General features: G+C 41.3%; 1 protein-coding gene across 1 annotated transcript in view; it reads right to left on the bottom strand.

Moving 5' to 3' along the window:
* Positions 1–899: 899 nt before the first annotated feature.
* Gdpd4 (glycerophosphodiester phosphodiesterase domain containing 4) overlaps positions 900–13,566 on the bottom strand; it is a 129,720-nt gene continuing 117,053 nt past the window's right edge. Inside the window, exons 17-18 of the mRNA NM_177696.3 lie at positions 9,600–9,710; positions 900–1,989 (exon numbers count right to left, since the gene is read on the bottom strand). Of these exons, the coding sequence (NP_808364.2) occupies positions 1,952–1,989; positions 9,600–9,710 (149 nt within the window). The 3' untranslated portion in view covers positions 900–1,951. The remainder of the gene's footprint in view (positions 1,990–9,599; positions 9,711–13,566) is intronic.

Here is a 13,566-nt window from a genome sequence, read left to right as displayed (position 1 = left end):
TGATTAGCTACTGGTGTGACAAGTTGAGAATCCCTTTGAGATGGTAGTGTTTGGAACTTCCATCAGTATCTCCCCGAGACTTTACATTAAGCACCCAGGCTGCCACGTCTGTATGCCTGACCATCCCAGGGAGTGCTGTTCCTGACCAGTGCACTGCATGTGGAGGAGAGGGCAGCTGGTGTATACAAGCAGAGAACTCAAACCAAGCAGCCTTTTTCTATGGAATGGATGCCTTGGCTGTTGAGAAGGAGGGAAATGCCCTGTCCTATAACATTCGCATGGCTCCACAGTCAACTAGGATAAATCTGGTCCATGGAGAAGCTGATATAGAGAAGTTTGCTCTATATCTTCCTGCTGAGGGGAAGGGTGAGGTCCAGGAGGAGTGTGAATGGATTGTCGGGAGCCATTTTTGCCTGCTAGACAGGGTCAAAACAGGTCAGGGGTTGAGGGCAGACAGATAGCCCATTGACAGATCGTGCCCATTGACACATGGGACGATAGGAGGAGATACTTTGAGGGTTAAGGTGAGGGCTGAATGTTCTATTAACCTTGGTGGGAGGAACAGGGAAGTCTCCAGATGGGAACAGATATCCTGTGTATGTTAGCCACGGTTTCTGCTAGCTTGTGGTTTTGCTTCCCACTGCACTGTGGGGTATAAAAATGCTATTGAGCAATAAACTCAGAGCTGCAGTATTCACTGGAATATTTCTGAATCTATCTCTGTGTCTCCTTTCTGCCTTTGCTATTGTTAATCCTCACTCTCCACTCAGAGGTCTGTTTGACTCGTGCTGGCTGGCCTGGCACAATGGCGGAAAGAAACAGCATAGAACTCAACTCACTATTGCTAACACTGGGCTCCCAAACAGAGGGGACCAAATGATCGTTCTGAGTTCTGTTTTCCTGGTAAGGCCAAAGGCTATTTATTCAGTGAAATGAGACCGTGAATTGCAAACCCCAGGCATTAGGGAGCAACCCACTGCACACAGATCAGAAAACGAGGGTGGGATGCGAGCTCTGTCCTGGCTCATGTCTATGCCACCTCTTCTTCCCCAACTTAGGAAAATGTCACTGCTGCACCATCCCACAGTCTATGAGCCTAGGCGACCACAGAGGGGCAGAGAACACACTGGCTTCCTGAGAGGTTGCCTTTATTATAAGCTGACATGACTGGACACTCCTTCAGCAGGAAGTACAACAGAAGCATAAGATGAGACAGCCCTGCAACCTAGAGAGCACCAGCTCCAGGTCCATGACTGGGTACCACTGTTTGCCCTGGCCTGTCTCCTGAGGAGCATCCCGTAGAAGAGCTGGGCTAGAGAGCTGCTCCTGAAAGCCTCAGCGGTCTTGGCGTGAGCCTTCTTGACCACACCCTACCATCACCATACTTAGGTTCAGAGAGGAGGAGAAGAGGGCAAGGTGAGGCTAAATTTTCTCCAGTGGGAGAAGGAAGACATAATTGAGGAGGAATATGCCATGTTAACAGATTCCTGGGGAGGGATTTAGTTTACAGGGGTCATAGTGTTTGTTGTTCAGCAAGGAGTGTGCCTAGTGATTCCCTAATTGGGAACTTGGAGGTTTGATGTTCTCTATAGGAACTCTGGTTGTTTGATATTCCCCTTAGGAGGCATGGCACTGTTGAGGGGAGCATTAGTGATCTCACACCCCTCTTAGGACACTTTGGTGGTTCAAGGTTCCTTTTGGAAGCTTTGACAGAGCATTGTCATCTTTGGGGAATCCTTGAGGTATAGTATTCTCTTTGGGGTTACTGGTGGTATGACACTAATAACTCCCTTGGGGTGATACTGGTGGCTTGGTATTCTTCTTGGCAAGTCCTAGTAGAACGATTCTCTCACTGGAGGAAATCTGGTGGTTTGAGAGCCTCATGTGTCAGGACTGCCGTGAAATGGAGAGTTTCAATATCTCAGAAGGCTGGAGTCTGGCCAGAGTTTTCCTATAAGTTTTCTGTTTTAGGCTCTGTTTTCTGAAGTTCTGTGGGAGAGAGAAAAGATAAACACAGATTTCTCAACTGTCACTCTCCATACTTTTGTTTACTCTATGGCGAGCTCACAGTCATCGCTTGTATGTTAGTACTGATTCCAGCTCACCGCTGACTTACTCTAGACTTTCCACCCTTACACAATTCTATGCAAACCTTACAGATAACCCTCCAGTCCATCCCTCCAGGACACACAAAAGTGGCTGTGTGATCCAAGGGTGCTCAGTAGGCAGTGACTGACATTGTCTTCACGTGGTCAGCTGTGATGTCATGCCCCTCGATTCCCGGCAGGATTACAAGCTAGAGGCCAGCCTGGGCTTCAGGGCGAGTTCCTGTTTCAACCTACCCCTCAAAAGTGAACACTTTCCCCCACCAGAATGGGAGTTTCTTGGGGGGACTTTGACTCATTTGCTATCATGTTCCCAATACCCAGAAAAATGTCACATACTAGAGGCCTAATATACCCTACTACCTTGTTGGTGGAAAAACTGGCAGGTGGGGGAGCTAGGGAATTCAGATCCACCTTCAGGTAGAAAATCAACTTTAAAAGTAGGTAAAGTACAATGAAAAAAATTTATTACAGTTATTTGAGAGTTAAAAAAAATATAGTGAGGAATTATGGGACCCAAATAAAGAATGTAATAACTCAAGGAAGGAAGGTTATCCCAACTGTATGTTTCCTGAAAAACACTCATTTTAGATATTAAAAACATAAATAGTGGTAAATGTTTTTAAAAGGTAGGTCATACCCAACACTAGAGAAAAGTCAGGGTTTCTATTAATATTATACCAAATAGAGTTAAGAATCATACTATTATCCAAAATAATAAAGGTTTTACTATTGACTTAATTAACATTCATAGTATACTCTATCCAATTACAGAACGTGCTATTTACATATACACATGGGGAAATTACAAAGATGGGCTATATTATAGGTATAAAATAGTCACCGTAAATACAAAGGGACTGATAATCATTCCAATTATAGTCTCTGGAAATAGGAATTTAAAGTAGAAAACAATAGCAATATTGATGGAGAAGTTGGAGCTGTGGGTCTAGCTCAGGAATAGAACGTAAGCTTAGCAAGTAAAACAAACAGACAGACAAACAAACAAACAAACAAACAAACCCTGAGCTCCACTCCCAGCCTCCACTAAGAATTCCCCCAAAGACATCTGGAAAATCCCCTAATATTTGGAACAAACAAGTTCAGTTTCTCAGTTATCAAAATAGTATAGGGTATACAGTAGCAATTCAATACATGTATGTAGTATGTAATGATCAGATCATAGTAACTACCATATCTAGTTCCTCAGGTATAATTCATTTTTGCATATATTTTATTTATTTGACAATTTCATTCATGTATACAAAGTATCTTAATCATATTCAACCCAAATTCTCTCTGTGACTCCTGTCAGACCCTCTGCAATACTTGTTTCTCTCTTAATGTCCTATTAAAAAAAAGAACCCATTGAGTCCATTTGGTCTTGCCTGTGTGTGCAAGGGTGTGGGGCCATTCTATAGAGCATGGGCACCCTCTCTGAGATCACACCTCTGTCCCCAGCAGCCATCAATTGTCACCACCTCCTCAGCTGTGAGGAGAGCCACCTAAGTCCCTCCTCTGTGTGTTGGAATGTTTACTGACCACCTTGATCTTGTGTAGGTCTCTTACAAGGCAATAGCTACTGGGGTCCAGAAGGCAGCATTCACAGCCCTCCTCCCCATCCTTTGCCTCTTACAGTCTTCCTACCCTTCTTCACTGATGGTTCTGAGTCTTGAGGGGAGTGGAAATAAATGTCTCATTAAGGGATAATCATAAATAGTTAATTATTCTCAGCACTTCAGCCAGTTTTGTGTCTCTGCATTTACTGCTCCCCTTCGCAAAAAGGAACTCCTGTGGCCCAGGCAGAGGATGGCACTAGTCTAGGGATATAAATGGAAATATTTAGAAGAACGCTTGACAACATATCTAACTAGGGAAACAATGGTCGTATGTTCCTCCTTTGATCCCATAAACCCTCAGACATAGGCTTTTGGCCAAGTTTATAGTTGCAGGTGCTTATTTTCTTATGTGGAGGAGGCCTCCAGTGCAGTCTCAGGGCAGCTGGTTACACCAATATGAATTTATGCTAGCCAGGGATATTGGTGTGTTGAATTTTTGTTGTTGTTGTTGTTGTAGCCCTGTCTAGCTTTGGATGCAGAGTAGTGCTGGCCTCTTAGAATGAGTTTGGAACGGCTCCCTCCCTTTCAATTTACTGGAATAGTCTGTAAAGACGTTGTATTAGTTCTATGGAAGTTTGGTGAAATTCAAAAGTAAAACCATTCAGACGCTGACTTTTGTTTGTTTGTTTGTTTGTTTGGACATGGAATGGTTAATCTCTACTCTCAGCTTTGACCTTGGAAGCACACATCTGGGTGTGTTTGTCATCTAAATTAGGTTAAACGAGGCAGGAAGACCTACCCTAAATGTGGGTGGTACCATGGGCTGGAGGCCAGCCGGCAAAACCAGGAGGAAGCTACCCGAACACTAGAACTATCATAACTGCTTCCTAACGGCCATGCAATGCGACCAGCTGCCTCAGACTCCAGTCACCACCCCTTCCCTGCCAACACCCACGGAATCCCTTGAACCCATGAGCTGAAATAAACCCTTCCTCCATTATAGGGCTTTGTTCTGTTAGACATTTAGTCACAGCAACTAGAGAGTTAATACAAGAGACTGACCCTTCCAACTAAATCCCATGACTCACTGTTGTTCCTGGTTTTCTGTGTCCTCATGGTTCAGTCTTAGTGGGTCCTTATGTCTAGAAGTCTGTTTCTTCCAGGCTTCCGGTTTGTTCCATGTAATTGTTCATTACTGCTCCAGTGGTCCCTTTCTTTCTCTGGTGCTAAGTTACGATGTTTAACAATGCCCACTGCTATATTTAAAAATTGGGTCTTTTATCTTTTCAATAAGCTAATTTAAGCTCCCTGACTATTTATATCTTTTAGTCTCAATTCTATTCTGATCTTTGTAATTTCTTGTCTTCTACTTTGCTAAATTTAAAATTTGGGTCTTTTATCTTTTCAAGAAGCTAATTCGAGCTTCCTGACTATTTATATATTTTAGTCTCAATTCTGTTCTGATCTTTGTAATTTCTTATCTTCTACTAACTTTAGGTTTGCTTTGTTATAGTTTTTCTAATGTCTTGAGTTTCAGCAAATAGGTTTTTATTTGTACTCTTTCTCTTTTGAAATGTGGCTATTGCTTTCTTCAAAATCCCCGCAGCACTGGCTCTGCTACACTCATGTGTTTGTTTTCATTGTTGTCTCCAGTTTCAAATCTTTCTCTTTTGGTTTCCTCAGTAATTGACTTGGTAGCATGTTGTTTCGTTCCCATGATTTGTATTTGTACCATATCTAAAAACCCTCTTGTTAATTACAGGTTTTATTGAGGCCAAGAAAAATATATGCTATGACTTCAATTTTTAAATTTTGCTGAGACTTGTTTTGTATGAGCTATCCTGGAAAATGTTCTCTGTGTGTGGATAAAAGGAAAGTATATTCAGTATGTTAGATATGATGTTTTGCAACTCCTAGGTCTACATGGTCTATTACAGAGTTGAATTCTAATGGCTATTGACTTTGTATCTGGGTGATCCATTTGTTCATAGGTGAACATGGGGTGTTGTCTTGGAGTCTGACCCCTTGTACTGCTCATGCCAATTGTTTGCAATGTGCTACCCCAGCACTGGGCACATATACATTCATGTTTACACTTCCTTTTCTTGGATTAATCCATTTATTTCTAAATAGTGACTTTCTTTTTAGTTTGTTTTAAAGTAGTCTATTTCATGTAAAATAATTGTTCACGTTTTGGTTTCCATTTACACGGTATGTCTTTTCCCATCCCTTCACTTTCAGCCTAGGTATCTCTTTACCAATAAAGACATTTCTCACAGGCAGTGTATCATTAGATATAGCTTTTAAAATCTATATTGCCAGGAACTGGAGAGATTGTTCCACGGTTAAGAGCACTGGCAGGTCTTCCAGAGACCCTGGTTTGAATCTCAGCACCTACATAGTGTGGTTCACATCATCTGATTCACAACCATCTGTGAGTCCAGTTCCAGGAGATCTGATGCCCTCTGCTGTCTTCTACAGGCAACAGGCATGCATGTGGTACACCTATATACATACATACAAGCAAAACATCCAAACACAAAACACGATAAAATAGTTTTTAAAAAATTGATTTAGCTAGCCTTTCTCCTTTAAATGGAGACTTTAATCCTTTTGCATTCGAGGTCATCACTGAAAATTAAAGACACATTTCTGTCGTCTCTGGTTGTTATATATATCATTAGACACATTTCTGGCTCTTGTGTGTATCATTTTTCCTCTCTTGTTCGACTTTGTGCTCTGATGAGTTTCTGTATTTGTGGGATTTGATTTCCTTTCCCTTTCATTCATCTACTCTACTGCTGAGTTCTGTACTTTCCATTTGTTTGGGGTTTTGTTTGTTTGTCTTGTTTTGGTTTTTTGAGACAGGGTTTCTCTGTGTAGCTCTGGCTGTCCTGGAATTCACTCTGTAGACCATGATGGCCTCAAACTCAGAGATCCTCCTGCCTTTGCCCCCATGACTGCTGGGATTAAAAGAATGCGACACCACTGCCTGGCTGAAGTTTGTACTTTTTTGTGATGGTTGTTACCCTTTTGCTTCTGTTGTATTTCTTTCTCTTCCTTCCTTCCTTCCTTCCTTCCTTCCTTCCTTCCTTCCTTCCTTTCTTTCTTTCTTTCTTTCTTCTTTCTTTCTGAAACTCACTTTGTAGACCAGGCTGGCCTCGAACTCAGAAATCTGCCTGCCTCTGCCTTCCAAGTGCTGGGATTAAAGGCGTGCGCCACCACCACCCGGCTTTCTGTTGTATTTCGTTCACATCTGTTGTAAGGCTGGTCTAATAATGATGAACACCTTCAGATTTAGTTGTCTTGGAAGTCTGTTTTTCTCCTTCACTTCTGAAGCACAGTTTTGTTGTTCATGCTCTTCTTACTTGACATTTTTTCCCTTTGTGTCTTTGAACACATCACATGGTGGTGATTTGAGAAAAAAAATCGCCCCCATAGGTTCATGGGAGTGGCATTATAGGGAGGTACAGCCTTGTTGGAGGAAGTGTCTCAGTTCACTTCCTGCTGTCTGCTAATCAAGCTGCAGAGCTCTCAGCTCCTTCTCCAGACCCTTGTCTGTCTGTATGATGTCATGTCTCCTGCCATGACAATAATGGACTGAGTCTCCGAAACTGTAAGTCAGCCCCAATCAAATGTTCCTTTATAAGAGCTGTTGTGGTCACGGAGTATCTTCACAGCAATAGAAACTCTAAGACACCCATTTTCTCCCAACCTTTAATGTTTCTGTTGAGAAGTCTGTTGTTAACCTTCTAAGATACTAATGCTTTTCTTTTGCTGTTTTTAGAGATGGATTTTGTGTGTGTGTGTTTTGGTTTTTGTTTGCTTGTTTTTGTTTTGTTTTGTTTTGTTTTGTTTTGTTCCTTTGCCAGTTTGACTTCAATACAAATCAGAGAGGTTGGTTTTGGTCAAATTTATTAAGGCGTCCTTTGAATTTCTTGGGCCTTGTGAACAGTTTCCCCATAATTCCAGCAGTTGTTTTTCTGAAGATATTTTTAATTTATTTCTTTAAAAGTGTTTTAGCTTTGATTTTATGCACACGACTACCTGAATGTATGTATGCATGATGTGTGCATGCTTGGTGCCAGCCAAGGCCAGAAGAAGACACTGAATTCCCCAGAACTGGAGTTACAGATGGTCAGGAGCCACATGGATCCTCTACAAGAGTAGCAAAGGCTCTTAACTGTTGGGTCATCTCTCTCGTCCAAAGAAAAGGATTCTTCTATGCCTTCCCTCATCTCCTTTCCTGAAACACCTATAACACATATTTGCTTATAAAATGCTGTCTCATAGATCCACAAAGTATTCTCCATTTTAAAACTATTTCAAGACATTAATCTCAGAAATTCTTTCCTCTCTCTGATCAATTATATTGAAGGTCTTTACCATGTCCTGAACTTTATTTCTTGAGTTCTCTAGCTCCAATCTCTCTTACTGGGTCTTTTTTGTATGATTTATCTCCCTGATGCCTCTTTCATTCATGTTATGAACTGTCTTCTTGTAGCTTCTCATCTCACTGAGAATCTAAATTTCTTTTAGTTCACTTTCCGAATTCTTTTTAGATAATCTGTTTATTTTCTTTTCCACTGCGGTCTGTTGCTAGAGTGTTACCCTGCTTCTCTTGAGGAATTACAGTGCTTATTTTTATCACCCTTTTTATATTCCCATAAGAAAGAATATGACGGGCCAATAGCTGCCTTTAACGATATTAGATAGTGGCTTTTCTTTTTTGAGACAGAGTTTCATTATATAGCACTGGTTGACATAGAACTTGCCATATAGACCAGACTATTTCAAAATTTGTTGCAATCATCCTGCTCCTGCCTCCTGAATACTGGGTTTATAGCTGTGTGCTACCAAATCTGGCCTATAATTGTGGCATCTGTAGAAAATGGGCTTCATTGATTAGTCTATTGTGGATACTTTGCCTTAGTACCTGTGTCCCTTCCTTGGCTGTAATCCACATTAGCAAAGACATGGGACATCTCAGCCTAGGATGAAGATGTTGTTAGATTGTAGTGTTAGATCAGATGCAGCTCTGTTAGGCAGGATATTAGTATCCAAGGCTCCATAAGCTGACATTACAGCTCTCCCATGCTAACCTGCACAGGCAACAATAGGCTAAGTTGAGAACAGGATGCTCAGCTGCTCCTCAAAGGGAAGGAGTGTTGCACATGCCATTCAAGACGGTCTGCTTGCTTATCTTGTGGGGACTTTGGAGGACAGAGCCTTTCAGGCCTGGTTTACTTCATTGCCTTCAAGGCAGCAGGAGGTGCCATGTGGCTGTTTGCTAGGGACTTCTCTAAGCTGTCTAAATGCCTCCTGTGGCTTCAGAGTTGAGTGTGCAGAGCTGCAGCATAATTGCTTGGATGTTTCATGGATCTGGAGGGGCAAGGTCTCAAAGTGGCCCTGCGCATCAAGACCTCAAGTGGGTAGGAAGCATGGTCTAGTCTGTGCTCTTCCCTTGGGGAAGTACACCAGTGTGATAACCTTATGGTTCCCCAAAGTAGGCAGAAGACCTGAAAAGGCTGAAGGAGTCTGAAGAACTAAATACTTTAGTAGTCTGAAACGTGAATAAGAACTTGTAGGGCCACCTTATTACATTAGCCAATGCTGACCACCTCAGTTCAACTCTCAGAACACATAAGATGGAAGAAGAGAGCCAGCCTCCATGGGTTGTCACATGGATGTCACAGGCATTTGGGGCATACACACTCATACCCAACACACACACACACACACACACACACACACACACACACACACACACACATGGTTAATAAGTTCAAATCTAATGTGTTTTTAATGTTTTATTAAAGTAAAGGAAATTAGAAGAGATGTTGGAATGAATGAAAATGAACCCACAGCAGTCACTATCTCTTCCCAAGGCTACGAATATCACAGATGAGGGAGTTTATAAAAAGGAGCAGCTTACCTATCATATTTTCAGGGGCTAAGTTGGCAGACGTAGGGGCCACCTCTGGCTTCTGTTGAGAGGCATCGTTATTTTCTGTTATATCTGTTATAGTCTCTGAATGCAGTAAACCTGTATATTCACAGAGGCAGGGGAAGAGAAAGACAAAAAAGTATGAGGACATTATGTTCAGCTCCTTTTATAAGAGCATCAAACCTTCCTAAGAGGGTGAAGTGTTGATGCTCAATCTCTTCCCCCGAATACTCACTTCTGAACACAACCACATTGGGTATTAGGTTCCCATGTTGGGATTTTAGAGGGATGCTCACATTCAAACTATAGTAACAACATCATGTGACCATGGGGATCGTGGAAGCGTTATTAAGAAGGCTGTAGGAAAAGAGGAGCCAGTCAAACCTGATTCGTATTAAGAAGGCTGTAGGAAAAGAGGAGCCAGTCAAACCCGATTCAGGAGAAAGGAAATAATGATGACAAGAGTAGATCCAAAACTCAAAGCTGAGTCCCTGAAGGACAAGCAAACTGATTACACTCTAGTTAGGCTGATAAGAAAAAAACAAAAGGGCACAACATACCAATGTTTCAGAGGGGAACTCAGAATAGGACAGATATTAAAAGAGAAAAAGAACTGAGTTCAGTGGCAAATGACTCTAATCCCAGCACTCAGGAGACAAATGCAGGAGAATTGTGAGTTTGAGCCCATCTTGGGCTACATAGCAAGGCTCTGTGTCAAAAATTAAATGACATTAAATAATAGAAGAACTCAGAATATGTAAATATGAAAAGGGGGACTAAAACATACCATGCTAATAGATCTGAGTTTTTGGAATAGATTTTTTAAAACTTCCTTGAAAGACATAAACTACTGAAAAAATAAGCCCATTACTTTATTATGAAAAAAAAAACCAACTGATAGAGATAGTTTCACAGATGAGCAGAGTACATTCTAAGCAACTGACATGGCTAAGATATTAAAACAAGGAAATTACAATAAAAATACAAAACAATATTGCTCATGAAAACAGACACAAAACCCTAAAGAAGCACATATACATCAAGAGCAGTGTGCTCCAAGGAACCAGGTCATGTCAACACTGGTAATGAATGTGTTCAAAGACACCAACGCAGTCAGTCAGTAGCTCAGAGGAGGTGCACATTCCTAAATGCTTTTCAACACACTAGTCCCAGAAAGGAACTTTGTTACAACACAATAAGGGGTATTTATGGGAAAACTCCATGTAATATCATGCCAAATGCTTTTCTATTGGCAGGCACACACTCTCATCAGTCACTAATTACTTGTAATTCTAGCCAGTGTGATAAGGCAAGAAAAAGAAATCGAAGACATCCAGATAGGAAGAAGTGAAAATTTATAGAAGGAATGACCACATATGTAGGAAACTATCTGGAGGTTCTTCAGAAAATTGGAAATAGGTCTACCTGAAGACCCAGATATACTACTCTTGGGCATATACCCAAAAGATACCCCACCATGCCACAGGGGCACATATGTTCATAGTGGCCTTATCTGTGATAGCCAGAATCTGGATACAACCCAGATGTCCCACAATAGAAGAATAGATACAGAATGTGGTTCATTTACACAATGGAATACTACTCAGCTATTTGCAATGAGGACATCATGAGTTTTGCAAGCAAATGGATGGAACTAGAAAATATCATCCTGAGTAAGGTACCTCAGACCCAAAAGGACATGCATAATATGTATTCACTAATAAGTGGATATTAGCCAAAAAGTATAAAATATCTAGGATACAATTCACAGAACTCAAGAAGGTTAACAAGCAGAAGGAAGGCAGAGGGAGGGAGGGAGGGACCTGGGTAGGAGAGGGGAGGGGAGGAAGGGGAACATGATCAGGTATGGGGGAGAGAAGACAGAAGAGATCTCCTGAGGACCAGCAAAATGAAAGGAAATATGAAACTTCGGTTGTGAAGGAAGGAAGGTGGGGTGACCCTCTAGAATATACCAGAGACCCAGGAGGTGAGAGAATCTCAGGACTCAAAGGGACCTCAGATGAAATGCCCAACAGTGGGTAGAGGGAACTTGTAGAGTCCACCATGAGTAGAAATACAGGACATCAAGTGGAGGGATGGGGTTGCCATTCCAGTCAAAAACTCTGACCTAGAATTGTTCCTGTCTAAAAGAACTGCAAGGACAGAAATGAAGAAGCGACTGAAGGAAAGGCGACCCAGTGACCAACCCAACTTGGGATCCATCTCAAGAGGCTCCAAGGCCGACACTATTACTGATGCTATGGTGTGCTTATAGAGAGGAGCCTAGCATGGCTGCCCTCTGAGAAGCCCAATAAGCATCTGAAAGAATCAGATGCAGATATTTATACCCCACAGAACAGGACAGAAGCTGTTGACTCCTTTGGTTGAATTAGGGAAAAGTTGGAAGAAGATGAGGAGGAGGGTGACCCCATAGGAAGAACAGCAGTCTCAACAAACCTGGACCCCTGAGATCTCTCAGACACTGAGTCACCAACCAGGTAGCGTATGCTAGCAGGTACGAGGCCCCCAGACACATATACAGCAGAGGACTGCCTGGTCTGGCCTCAGTCAGAGAAGATATGCCTAACCCTCGAGAGACTTGAGGCCCTAGGGAGTGGAGAGGCCGGGAAGTGGGGGGGCATCTTCTTGGAGATGGGGAGGAGGAGTGGGATGAGGAACTGTGGGAGGGGGGATGGACCAGGAGGGAGGCAATGACTAGATTGTTTTTAAAAAAGTGATTAAAAATGTAGACTATGAAAAAAATGAAAAAATAAAATCACTAGAACCAATGAATGAACTTCATAAGATTTCAGAGTGTGAGGACAATATCTGAAAATCAAATGCATTCTAGATACTCAACAATCAGCTGGAATTACAATTTAAAATACCATCTTTAGTGGCATAAAATGTAATATTTAGAGATAAATCTGAGTTATGAAAAATGTGCAAATCACAAAGCCTTGCTAAGAAGAATTTTAGAAAGTCTAAGTAAATGTAGAGGTTCAGGTTCAGCCTTCAGTACCTTCACGCTCCACAACTGCAGTTTCAAACAGACAAACCACATTAGATAGATATACTAGACAGCTGATTACAAATACTGTGCCTGTACTGAATATGCAGATTTCTTTCCCTTTGTCCATAAGCAGCACAGCATGACAAGTGTTTAGCCCACCCACACTATGTTTGGTGTTACAACTAATGCAGAGATTATTTAAAGAACGTGAGAGGATGTGAGGGGTTATTTGCAAATTATTAAGATATTCTACACGAGACAGGAGCACCCATGGATTTTGGTATTTTTCAATTTTCCCAAATAACATGGTATGCCTGCTCTACATTTATGCATTGTGAAAATGAACATTAAAATACCAGTTTTCTTTAAGTTATACATACTTTGACACAATTACAGATATAAACTACAAAATGCCTTTAAAATATATTTATTATTATTGTGTGTATATGCATCATCATCATCATAAAAGGTGATGGGCCAATAAGAAGGCCATGTGTCTAAAGCTGCTGCCACCAACCCTGACAACTTAAGTTCAACCCTCAAGACTCATATGGTGAAAAAAAACCTGATTCCTGCAAGCTCTCTGACCATTTTTAGATGTTCATAAGTCTGGCAATGATATACATTGTATACAAACATTGATGGCAATTTTGTTTATAACCCCAAACTGGAAACAACTCAAACATCTGTTAATGTGTGAGCATGTCACTAAAATTTGATTTCTGCTGCTATAACAAAATATCCACTACTGGTACTGCATTAAAAAAGAAAGGCAGTACCCACAATGATTCCACCATCTGCTATCAGACTCCTCTTTCTTTCTTTCTTTTTTAAATATTAATCTAGTTGTATTGAAATGCATCTGGTATCCAATATAAATTCAGCTGACTTCTTTTTATTATATACTTTCTTTATTTACATTTCAAATGTTATCCCCTTTCC

Source organism: Mus musculus, chromosome 7 (genome assembly GCF_000001635.26).
Source record: "Mus musculus strain C57BL/6J chromosome 7, GRCm38.p6 C57BL/6J".
In the NCBI taxonomy this organism is placed as follows: domain Eukaryota; kingdom Metazoa; phylum Chordata; class Mammalia; order Rodentia; family Muridae; genus Mus; species Mus musculus.
This window is presented reverse-complemented; position numbering and strand designations above follow the sequence as displayed.